This window comes from Clarias gariepinus, chromosome 19 (assembly GCF_024256425.1).
Source record: "Clarias gariepinus isolate MV-2021 ecotype Netherlands chromosome 19, CGAR_prim_01v2, whole genome shotgun sequence".
NCBI lineage: Eukaryota > Metazoa > Chordata > Actinopteri > Siluriformes > Clariidae > Clarias > Clarias gariepinus.
Window position 1 is genome coordinate 7903612 of NC_071118.1, and position 13077 is coordinate 7916688.

At 36.6% G+C, this 13077-nt stretch overlaps 1 protein-coding gene across 2 annotated transcripts; it reads left to right on the forward strand.

The window, feature by feature from the left end:
* The first annotated feature begins 842 nt into the window (after nt 1–842).
* Nucleotides 843–6938, forward strand: snx12 (sorting nexin 12). 2 transcript variants are annotated; one of them, XM_053478836.1, is made up of 5 exons: nt 843–1196; nt 2688–2783; nt 3628–3752; nt 5844–5934; nt 6923–6938. In XM_053478836.1, exons 1-5 carry the CDS (start codon nt 1032–1034, stop codon nt 6926–6928), a joined length of 483 nt encoding a protein of 160 aa, XP_053334811.1. In that variant the 5' UTR covers nt 843–1031; the 3' UTR covers nt 6929–6938. The 2 variants fall into 2 exon arrangements, with proteins under 2 accessions (XP_053334811.1, XP_053334810.1); XM_053478835.1 differs by lacking the exon at nt 6923–6938 and having other exon boundaries at nt 5844–6570.
* The last annotated feature ends 6139 nt before the right edge of the window (nt 6939–13077 follow it).

Below are 13077 nucleotides of genomic sequence, written 5' to 3' on the forward strand. Positions count from 1 at the left end.
GCCCTGCCAAACTGTCTTCAGGATACTGAACCTATAATTGTAATTGTTGACATTTAATTAGTATTTTTTAATCTTTTTCTTTTAGGCACGGAACTTATAAATTAGTCACACACTGAATCAGAAAAACTAGTAAAGTTAGTAGTTTTACTAACGTTAAACTTCATTAATAGTATTTTTAGACCGGCCTGTGGGAGAAAACCGGAGTACCCGGAGGAAACAAACACAAAAACATACAAACTCCTTGCACACAGACCCAAGGTGGGATTCGAACCCAGACCCTGAAGGTGCAAGGCGACAGACTATGCTGTCCACTAAGCCACCTATTAATGACCTACAGTAAAATTATTTATTATAGAACTGTATATCATATTAATACGTTCAGGTTTCTATGTTTCATTGGACTCATCAGTGTTTAACAAACGGATTCTCAAGGACTTCCAACACACCTTAGGAAGAAAAACACTAGATACGAGTGTTTATATTTATCATAAAATAAAACTGCTGAATTTAAATGGTTGATAAAGTTGATATATTGAAAGATCAGAATATATTACAGCACACAAAGCGTGTTTTTTTAGATAATAACACGATCGTTATTGTTATACACAATGTTGTACCACAAAAGCTTGTTGACTTCCAAAGATTTGGTTTTCCATCTTAAATTCTTCTAATTTTTCGTATATGAACGTGATAGGCCTAAGTCCAGCCCACTTCGCCATGTTTCCGTATCCTATTGGATTCTGGCATGTCGGTCATCGTAAAACCAGGTCTCTGATTGGCTGTGATGGCGCTCGGGGGTGATCCTACAGGCGTTGCGATTTCTAGAACGCTGCAAAAAAAAAGAAAAAAAAAAGATCGCATACGGTTGGAGGGATTTCCTGTGCTGTTGCTGAGCTGCAGAAATTTAGCGACGGCTTCAACTAAGGGCGTCTCGGTGACTTCGTTTTCCTGATTTAATGTCTTAGTAAAGAAATCCTTACTGTGCGTGTCCTAGACTACACCCAGAAGTAGCTAGCTAGCCAGTAATAAGGATGTCTGAAGCCACTGTGGCCGATACTCGCCGGTTAAACTCCAAGCCGCAGGACCTGACAGACGCGTACGGACCTCCGAGTAATTTTCTGGAAATTGACGTTTACGATCCGCAAACTATCGGAGTCGGGAGGAATCGGTTCACCACCTACGAAGTCCGGATGCGGGTATGTTTGCGTACATGGAGGGAGCAGTGCTGAAACTGTTCTGGATTTGGGTTAACGGCACAGAGAGAGAGAGAGAGAGGGTTGGAATTCGGTTCGGCCTAGCCTTTAGCCTAGCTACGGAGCCGCTGGTTCTGGGTTAGCAGTTAGCTAAAGGACACGAAATGGTTATATCTTAACGTTTGGTGAAATTCTGAGTATAGGTCTATCTGTAGTTGTCAGTGTAGTAAACAGTGTGTTTTTATTTTTGCTATTAGCTAAGAGCTGTTGCTCTCTGACAGTCCGTTAGCTGACTAGCGCGAGCGCCATAACCCGCTTCTGATTCATTAATTAAACTGAAGGCGCGTGACCACAGAACTGCAATCACTATGAAGCACAAACACGCACACGCACCAAAAAGTGAATGAAATATTAGTTAAAAAAAATCCATGTACATTATATTTTTAAAGAAAAGTCCTCAAATAAAATACACGATATTTACATGTGTATTTAAAAAAAACAAGCTAAATGCATCTTTATAATAAAAAGATGGATATTTATTCCAAAAAAAAAAAAACTGTGTTTATAGTAGAACAATGCAAACCAAAAAGTATATTAAAAAAGAACAGTATGCAAAGTGTAAGTATACAAAAATCCTTTGTCAATTTTCATATACAAAAAACACAATTATGTATATAAATCCAAAGACATGCTGATTAGATTTAATTATGCTAATTGCCTTTCCAAATTGTCTGTAGTTTGTTTGTGTGTGTGGTTGTCCTGTGATGGTTTGTCCAGGGTGTACCACGCCTCATGCCCAAAGTTATCTGGCGTCTATAGCGGTATAGGAAATTATTGGATATATGAAGTTTAAATTTAACAATTTATCTGTGTGTACTTTCAAGAAAGAAATGCAAATTTTTTTTTTTTTAACATTAAAAAGGGTTATAAAATAAAACACTTACATAGACATCAGACTTTTCGTGCTGAATGTGGGCAGCAACAGACAATACAAAACCCTATTGCAAAAGGTTTGTCTTTAAACTTATAAAGGTTAGTACACAATATTTTATACAAGGTTCTGAAAACTGATCTTGGACCATTCATGTTAAACTGTTTAGTATTAAGACAACTACTTATTGTAGTCAGTTGTATGTCTGAATATGTCCACAAAGTTAGTTTGTGAGGAAGAGGTTCCAATTGTATTATGTTAAGCAAATAGGCAAAAGATTTAGTAATTTAAAATAACACCAGACCCCTGATTTAATCAACCCTTAGCAGTCGAGATCACGTTTAAACATGCATTATTGTGGATACAGCATTTTGACAATTAGAACATAGTTGTCAGCATTGTGGTTTTCCTGTGTGTTTGTATGTGTGTTTGTATGTGTGTCTGTGTGTGTGCCACAAAGCAATCATATAATTTGGAATATGAGTAATTCCAGTTTGAGATGAAAGCAGGTTTTAACATATTTAGTGATAACCTAAAAAAAAAATTGTGTGTTTTGGAAACAGACCAACCTCCCCATTTTCAAGATGAAAGAATCTTGTGTACGGAGAAGGTACAGTGACTTTGAGTGGCTGAAAAATGAGCTGGAAAGAGACAGTAAGGTAAGTTCATAAGCCTAATGCAAGATGCAAAATAAATGCAAATTAATGTTGTTACAATTTGTTTAACCATATGCATAAACTAATGTAAACAAATATTTGTTTTTTAATACACATAATGTATGATTAGTTTTGTGCTCTGCTGCTGTATTAACGTAAAAGTGCTAAAGTGGAAATGCAGCAAATAAAGTAAGGGGTTTTTACGTCACTTTAATACAGTTTGAGGTGTCGGTGCAAGAATTATTGCTAATGCTGTATTTTGTTGTTCCATTGAAGATAAACTTGGATAAAGTACTACAGGGTGGGTGAAAAGTGACTAGGCATAAAAATTGGTAATAAGGCCCATATTTCTAATACACATTTATTTATTTTCAATTCCAACATCGGCACCGGCCACTTCTTCTTAATTCACTGAGCCTGTAGTCATTAGCTTTATTATTATTATTATTATTATTGTTGTTGTTGTTGTTGCTTTGCAGATACACAGCTACAGGGTATGAGCTTAAAACCCAAACCCCTCAGGGTCAAAATTTCTGCCAAAACTCAAAACAAAAGTTTGGTTATTGTAAGACGTTACTGTTCTTCTACAGGCAGTTTAAAAAGTAAAAAGCGATTATGCCGGAAATCAACTATAAGTAAAAAGTGGCCAATGCGGTCATCACTTGTTTGTTTAGAACAAATGAAAAATGCTAGAGACCTACACAGCTAAACAAATTATCATTATCAGTTGCTTATAGTTCCTGATGAGTGGTTTAGATATGTTTTACCACCTGCTTCCTTTTTTTCCCCCCTCCCCCTTCCTGTGGTTTTAATCAAATTGAAGCCGGCACATGTTTCTGTTTTGTAGATTGTCGTCCCTCCTCTGCCTGGGAAGGCACTGAAGAGACAGCTCCCTTTCCGTGGAGATGAGGGAATATTTGAGGAGTCGTTTATCGAAGAGAGACGAGTCGGGCTTGAACAGTTCATCAACAGGTCAGCTGTCGAGACGACACAGTGTTATCCTGAGTTAAATTCTTAATTATTTTATAAACAAACGAGCAAACAATATGAAAGTGTTAGAAGTAAAGCAGATATCCCAATATTGTATTTATTTGTTTGCTTGATTGTGTTTATTTATTTATTTATTTATTCCATTGCATGTCATGTGTAATCATGTGCATTGGTGTGTAATCTAAAAAGGCCTGTTTGTACTTTCATTACATTTTCCACTATCACATCACATTGAGCAGCTTATCACCCATTTAGGATTTAGCTTTGTTAGTGAAGCTGAGCAAGATCAGATGAACATTTCCATATTTTATCTCTGTGTGAGATTCATAGGTCTTGTCTTTTAATTGTGACCACCTGTAAGTGAAAAGTATTATACAAATAGGTTTAATAAATCAGATACTAGGATATCTATACGACAGCTATCAAAAGCTCTTTTTACACTGCAGGTCTTGATGCCCAATTATAACTTGTTGCCTAAATCAGATTTTTTTTTTTTTTTTGACCATCTGTTTACATGTTCTTTTAACTATAGCCATATTTGGATAGGACTAGTTTTACAGGAGGTCGTTAGAGAAATTTCTGTTTCACAGACATACTTTGTGATTTTAATCCCATCCGAATGTGCCATGTCTGTCTTTCTCTCACTTGACCTCTGTAAAAATTCCAGAGCAAATTACCTACTGTTTTTTAGCAAACTCGGCGGTCCTCTGAGAAATCTAATTCCGTCCGAATGCGAATGTCTGTGATTCCCAAAAAAGTTTTTTCCAGAACGCGCCGGTATTCAAGTTTGCGCACCAATAATGTCTTGTGCAAAGCCCACATATAAAACACAGACACTCCTAACACGGAGATGTTAGTCCCTTCCGAATACATACATGAAATGACCTTAGTCTAAAAAAAATTCTAACTCTAACGTCGTTTGGAAAACTAGTCCCATCCAAATACAGTGGGGCTTATGACCCATATCCGATTCAAGTGTTTACACTTGCCATACCATCTGAAACATCGCGCATACTTAAAGGGAGGTTCCTTGCGCTACACACTAGCCAAGATGGACGAAGGCGAAATATACTTGACGCTGGCTATGCGATATATTTAAAGTTCGTGAATCGTCACCATGGTTTTGAAACTGAGGAGGAGGAAAAAAAGCGCCATATTTGTAGCCTGTGCAAATTCTTCATTTACCAAATACTGATTTCTTATTGTTACATTTTTAAAAAAGTAGCATTTTCTGGGATTCTCAAGGGCCAGTTTTAAAGATTTATACGGAAAAAGATTCAACAGTCAACAGTGCTTGTTACAGTAAGACGCTTATTTAGGAGCGGAAGCCTGAACTTCAGATTAAACACAGAAAATTTCTTTGCAAGGGTGTTGTGATTTTGCATGACAGTGCATTACTATACACTTCTCTCCGCACTCTGCAAAAAACTTTCTTTTGAGCTGTTAAAGCTCCTCCCTATAGTCCTGATCTGTTTGCTCCCCTAAAAGCAGCTCTACAAGGACAAAGATTCACTTGAAGTGAAGACAAAGGTGCATTAGTGGCTTGCAGCATAAAACATTTTTTAAAAAGAGAACATAAAAGCTTATTCACAAATGAACAAAGTGTATTGAAAAGCAAGGAAATTGTCAAAACATTATGTTTGTCCTTTCTAAAAACCAAAGTATGGATAATTTTTGACTCACCCTCTTATAAAAAGAGACATTTCCGACTTTGTGTAGATGTAAGACATGAATCTTTCTTCAGTTTAGTCTTCACCAAATGTTATTTCTTTTTATTAATATTTTTTTATAAAATGGCATGGTAGATCTGCTCATTATTTGCACACACAAAACTCCATGACATGCAATGTTGTATTAAAATGTCACAGTTTCTAATTAAATGCTCTCAGGGAGAGGCCAAGCAAGGGTATGGTTAAATAAAGAGAGAGCCAGAGTTCAGGGGTCAGTATTACCGCAAATATCTTGTATGTATATTGTATATCGCATAAGAAAATGGCAGTTGTTAGAGCTAATAATGACATTAACTTTAGGATTTGGCAAAATGTTTTTTTTTCCTCTTCCTGCTTGTTTCAGAATTGCTGGTCATCCCTTGGCTCAGAACGAGCGGTGTCTTCACATGTTCTTGCAAGAGGAGAGCATCGATCGCAACTACATCCCTGGAAAAGTACGGCAGTAGGGCTTTACAAAAGCGGGACTCGGGGCGGGTTCTTCTTTCTCCTGTTCTCAACTTCTATTCCCACTCATCTGCAAAACAGTGCAGAGTAATGTATATTTTTGCACCAAGTAAAGCTAGATGCGTTGTAAAAAAAAAATGCAGGACTTGACTTTATTGGCCAGGTGATGCTTTTGTACCCGTTGTATGAGAGTTGCTTTTTACACACACAGTGTATTTGTTTTACATCTATACAATGTACAACTTCTTAGGGTGCTTGTGTGTGTGTACGCATAATTATTATTATATGATCATATCTGAACGCTGTAGCACTAAACAAAGAGGGTTGGCCTATGTCTTTGTCCTCTAAGGCAGATGTTCGTGTCAATACTAAGAGAAGGATGAACACATTCCAGTAAAAAGTGCTTACTTTTATTATAAAGAGCATGTAGAAATATAAATTTCTGATCATGTATTGCATGTGTGACATGTGGTACTCAAATCTAAAATGTTAGAATCGCAATTCTTGTTCTATAAGTATTTCAGCTACTGATTAAAACGTGTAAGGACATGGCATTCTGCGCTGGTAAAGTTCAAAGTGTTCTGTTTATGCATATTAATCAGAGAGCATTTGAGGGATTCTCCCCCCCCCCCAAAAAAAAATAAAAATTCATCTAACGTACCCATTGTGATGTGGTATCAGACGACAGCTGCTTGATTAATGTAATGGTTACGGTATTGGGAATCTAACATTGCTTCATAGAGGACAAAGTATTTGCCAACTTTGTAAAAGTTGTCCTGCCAAAGTCGAGTCATTTTCATCAGAATGACTATATTTATGTTCTCTTCCTGTGTTAATCGATCTGTGCCTGTGACATTTGTCTGTAAATAAAGTATAACAACCTCTAGTGAGTGCTGTTGAGTGGAGATTTACTGCAAGCAAAAAATCATTGTCTAAGTTGTTTTCCTCTTACCTTATTTATTCTCTCTTCTATTTTAGGTATGAATGAAGTAAGTTTTGGGGTTTTTTTCCCTTCATTTTGAGAATCATAATGCTGCAAATTATTGTTGGGAAACGCAATGTCTGCATGGATCCTAATCCTGTTCTAATGCTCGTAAAGAACCGCATACTCATCACCCATACTGACAGCGGGCGCTGTAATTCCTCTCCTCCATATTGCTTTGCTACTTATGTCCGCTTCTCACTCATACAAGTAGGTGGCAACTAATTAAAAGTCCAGGGCCCCCCCCCCCCCCCCCCCCCCCCCCCCCCCACTTTATTTATTTATTTTATATTTATTTTATTTTTTGCAAGTTGTTTTGCATGTCTTGATTGCATGAATGTTACATCAGGTAAGTATTAATTTTTCTTTATTAATTTTTAATGTGCAGATGAGTTCTGCTTGGCTTTTATATTTCAACTTCAGCACCCCAGTCGTCACTGCATTAACCTGAATTCTTTTAATCGCCTAAAGTGCAAAATTCAGACTAATACCATGATATGTGGGACATACTGATAAATGTATTATTAAGTAAATTAAGTCAGCATCAATCTAATACTGTAAATGTGAAATGTTGTTCTCTTAAATAACATTTCCTTATCTTCTACATTATTTATTACATGTGCTCCTGAAGGTATCATGTCATTATGTTTTTATCATTATGTATTCCCAGATGCTACGGTAAGACTAAGGCGCCTCCTCCCCTTCAGAAGACTGCCTCATCTCTGTGCTTATACTTGCCTTGCACGCTTACTCAGGTGCTCTTAAAGAAAACACTGAACCCATTTTGAAAAAAACAACAACTAATTGTTTTGCTGTCCAGGCTTTATTTTCTTTAAAACAAATTTTTTTTTTTTTTTTTTTAATTGTTAGTGCTTAATCATTTAGGGGCCCAACAATGACTTGAATAGACTGCACGAATCTCACATTGCATGAATGATTTTGTTTCTTGAAGTGCCAGAAGTGTCACGTCCATTCACAGTAAGGAACATTCTGTAATAACGTAGCCTCTGGACTCTGTCCTTGCCCTGATCATGTCCGTCAATGTCCAAAAAGCCTCACGTGCTGCATAGTGTAAAGTAATATAGAAGACATGTTCAATATGTAGCAAGGCAGACGTGAGGAGTGGAATTGGGACCACGCGTCATACTTGTTCAACATTCCAAGCTCCATTTATGCGCCTTCTGAAATAGTAATTTTTTTTCAAATATATATATATATATATATGTGTCAAAGAGTAGAGTTACAACATTGTGTTTTCTTGGCGCCTATGTTATTGTTGGATAGTTCACTGCGGTTAGGACTGTACACTTCCAATCACAATGAAAATTATATAGAGGCCTACTGTCTCTCTTGCATCTTCATTCAGATCATTTCCTGTTTTTATACATTTATATTGCTGATTACAACCTATATAGGTTTACCTTGTACAAGTGTAGTAGTTGTCCCTTTTCATTTAATTGTCCTGTCATTCCTGCCCTTTGAATTAAACTCCCTCTGCCTGCTTTACTCCAACTGGAAAAAAGGTGTATTTTATTGGATCTGTGGTATTCAGTTCATATTAACATTTTCATCTGTTCTAAAAAAAAATAATAATTTGTGGCTGTGGAGTAAAAATTCAATCCTATTATTAGTGATCCCATTTTCTGTCTCTTTCCTGAAAATGTTTTGTAGAGCACAGTGATTCCTGCCCCAATGAACCAGCACTGGCATGTGTTGTATATCTGTTTTGTAATAAAAATGAATTTAGCTAAATAAAATGTGGCAGTAAGCACTCTGGGCCACATCTAGGAGGGTGAGCAAACCAGCTTAACTTGTATCAGTCAATTTCTGAACAAAATTCAAAATGAATAACTTAATATGTGAGCAAGGTCAAGTCTTTAAGCTTTAATTTGAGGTGTTTGACAAAACTGTGGAATAAACCATTCAGCCATTTACATACACATGCCACCATTTTAGGGAGCTCATAAACAATGGGACAAATGGTAGACAAGCAATTGCATGGCCAGATGTGGCCTGTGAAGGAGGCCATTATAAAGAAAGCTGAATTTCTTTTTTTTTAAGAATTTAACTGCAAAATTCTCGCCAAGTTAAGAACTACCTCTTAAGGTGGTAGGTGTCCATTGTCAAAGTCCACTGCAAACCCCTGGTAACACACTAACAGCAGATTCTTTGGAATGATGAAATCAGAATGAACTTTCCATAATGATGGGAAGAGAAAGAAAGGAACACCTCATGATGCCAGGTATACCACATCATCTGTCAAACATGGTGGAGGCAGTGTTGTAGCATAAATGTGCATGGCTGCCAATGGAACTGGGTCACTGGTGTTTATTTATGACCTGACTGATGATAAAAGTAGCAGAGCTATACTCTGCTCAGATAGATTCGGCTGCAAAGCTGATAAGGACGAGAAAGACACGAGATATCTTTCACAGCACAATTCAGTCACCCGATTTCCACCCAGTAGAACATGCTTTTCACTTAGTGAGGACAGGACTCACGAAAAAGAGAAACACCAACAAGCAGCAGCTGAAGACAGATGTAGTAAAGGGCTAGCAAAGCATCTCCAGGGAGAAAACTCTGCTTTTCATCATGTCAATACATTACAGCCTTCAGATTTTCATCCAAGTATTAAAGGCAATCCTTAAGTTTGTGATTATTTATTTGTTTCATAATTTATGAGCCTGCCAAAAAGTCTGTGTATGAAAATGGCTGTAATTCCTCAATGGTTATTGTGACACTTTTGTCAAATGCCTTGAATGAAGTCTTTGTCACTGAACATTTTCAGTGTTTTATTTTAGATTAAATATGGTCTACAGAGGCCAAAAGCAAAAAAAAAAAAAAAAAAAAACCCTATCATTCTAAAATGTATGGACCTGATTATATGCAAATTACACAGACTTAGATTAACATTAAAACATTTTATTAAAATAGCTTGTATTGTAGAAGTACAATTAGGGGCCTTTCTTACATTTCCTCTTACTCTTCCTGAGTGCATGCCAAATTGAAATTCTTGAAGGTTCTCAACATCATATGCCTTAATCTCCTATAAACTGGATAAGCAATAGCATTGAATACTGCAATATTTTAGTCTGAGATTACATTTAAAAATTCCAAGCATGCTTGACGGCTGCAATTTCTCCTAAACCACAAAGCCGTATCAGACTCCAGGCAAACGTCCTAGGATTTCTACAGTCTTAAGATTGTATTGGTTTAGGTATCAACTCTGATAATGTGGGAAAAGGCCCCTTGGGAATAAAATAAAAATGATGAATAGTTATATAATCAATAACTGTGTGGTTTAAGTGCCTGTCATGAAGAGGATTACTGCTACAACCTTATATTAGTAAATTAATCTTTTTTTTATTTATAGATCATTTATAGTTTTATTTATTGTTATGGAAAATCTAGAAGACAAGTTAGTACCTGTTGTCACTTATACAGTAAATAATCCTCTCTTATAGCAGCTATTAACATTTATTCACTTAACAACCTCCTGCTTTTCCTATCTAATATTTAATATGATGAAAACACAGTCATGAAACTGTTGACAGAAAATTAACTCACGTTACAAAATGCTGACATTTTGACATGACTTCCTTCCTATGTGTGTCCTTATACAAAACCTCACAGCAGTCACAATAGTGATAAAACTATTGGTTGGGGAGAAGATAAGGAGCTTAATCACTCTGAAATAGATTTTCCTATAACCACATGTGCCAACGTGTTTTATTAATTTCATACCACAGTGATTTTTTATGAAAGTGTATTGCATCATGAATTTTAATAACTTAAAGTTGTAGTGTCGTGAATCATCCACGAGACATACTAGTTCCAGTAATCAGATTGGGAATAGAAGCTTATTATTGATAATACATTTTCCTTCGTTGCATAACGTTTTGATTAGTGAATTATTATCTTTAGATTATATAGATTGTCCACCATTGAAAGCTCATAGAAATGACTAAAAGAACAATAAAAAACAAGTGCAAGTATATTATACTTGTATATTTGAAAGCAACGATGAACAGCCCCAAGCACGGTGCGCCATCGCCAGAAAGACAGCGGGGACAGTGGCCACCTGCATTTAAAGGGGATATCCCAATACCATTATGACAATTAAAAAAAAGGGGGAATTTTATTTTTAGACATATATATATATATATATATATATATATATATATATATATATATATGTCTAAACATAAAATTATATATATATATATAAAATGTGGTTTTCCAACCGTATGAAGATCACAGGTGCTACCTTACCTGTGAATGGATTGTGCGGTCAACTCGTTGCTGGTCCTCGCACTGCTCCAATGGTTCGCCAGCCCTGACTTCTGCCTAGGCATCATCACTGTAGACACTCCATAGTCTGATCCGGGTTTCAGTAGCTATGAAATTGTCCTGACATACCTATTTTGTCATAGACGACACTACCTACTGTTACAGTCGGTGAGGAACGTCTATGACACTTTCACAGTATGACACAAAAGTTGATGATGCTGCCTGTTGCAAACCTGAAAAAAAAAACTCCTGTCCATACAAACAAACAGAAGTTATGCTTTTATATACTGTACAAGACAACAAAATACATATAAAAAAGTGATAAAGTGCCCGATCAAAAATTTTTTTTTAGGTAGCCAATTTGATGTGGCTTAGTGGGCAGGTCTCTTACCTGCTATGAGAAGAGCCTTGTTAGATTCCCACCCAATGCCCAAACACTATCCACAGGATGCAGTGCCGTTCCCAAGCCTGGATAATATGGGAGGGTTGTGTCAGGAAGGGCATTAGGCGTAAAACCTGTGCTAAGTTTATTGTGTGGATTGTGTGGAATAGTCTGCTGCGACGACCCCTCAAACTTTTCTTCCCTGATGGCACGGCCATATTCCTGGACTCAGATTGTGAATGAGTGGTTCTGGGGGCATGAGTAATCATTTTTACACATGAACTTGCCACCACATTGTGTACTGTAATCAAAGCTAAAGGTGATCGTATTAAATCTTAAATGTATATGGCAAAATATTTACCACAGAAATTAGTCAATAAGGGACCAGTATGGAGTGGGTATAGCTAATTAATTGGTAACTTAATTTTTAGGTATTTTAAGAATTTGATTTGGGGAAATATGTCTTTAGAAAACTATGATTTGTGATACAGTTCATTAATTCATTCATTGATTCATTCATCTTCTATATCACTTTATCCTGTGTACAGAGTCACAGAGGCCTGGAGCCTATCCAAAGACAATTGGGGCACGAGGCAGGGTAAACCCTGGACCCGGCGCTAATCCATTGCAGACTGTCATTACAGTCTTTGAATTTTCCCAAGCTGCACTTTAACCACCAGATAGCAGTATTTCACTGGACTGGTTAGCTGCACCATGTGTGATGCAACTTGAGCATAAAATTACAGCATACAACAAAACCTACAATTATAACATATTATGGAAAATATTAATGACATAGTTGTTTCTTCTTATTAAAATTTTTTTAACTCTTAGAAAAAATGGATGTCTCAACCCTTTCAATACAAATTCATATAAATCAAATTTTAAAGCAAACATTACCCAAGCCTCTGTTATTATGATTTAGGCTACAATCTAAATTTGCTCAGTCAGAGTTCAGTTCAAAGTTGGAACGCTGCACACGAAAAGGTTTGTTAAACTTTCAATCGCAGCTGTGGTTGAACTTCTGATTCGATGCTGAAAGTTTATTCTCACTTATTCACATGGATTGTGTTAACTTTGTGTATCACGCATGACTGATACATTAAGCCATGAAGTGGAAGTTATATGTGGGATCTATTTGAAGCTTATACAGACTGACACGTTATATCCAAAGTCAAAGGGCACGACGCTTTCGCTGTCTCTGTCCAAACTCTGATGAAAAGACCAACATCGTGAGACAAACCTGAGATTTATAAGGGCCTTTATTCACAATAGATGAGCTCACATGATGTAAAGCTGTATCCTTTAAAAGGACAGTGTTTTAACTGATGGAGAAACAGACTGACATTGAGTTAGGAATCATTTTTGATATGTACAAGGCTGACAATTCACCAGAAATCAACTTTGTATTCTTGGTAAACCTCATACACTTCACATGGGGCCACTGAGTTCACAATTCCATGATGAGTGTTTATTGTA

Excerpts from the sequence above, each read along its gene's own strand:
- snx12 (XM_053478835.1), top strand. The coding sequence starts at position 1,032 with ATGTCTGAAGCCACTGTGGCCGATACTCGCCGGTTAAACTCCAAGCCG. Across the intron at positions 2,784-3,627 it reads AGCTGGAAAGAGACAGTAAG|ATTGTCGTCCCTCCTCTGCC; the intron begins GTAAGTTCATAA and ends TCTGTTTTGTAG. Across the intron at positions 3,753-5,843 it reads CTTGAACAGTTCATCAACAG|AATTGCTGGTCATCCCTTGG; the intron begins GTCAGCTGTCGA and ends TGCTTGTTTCAG.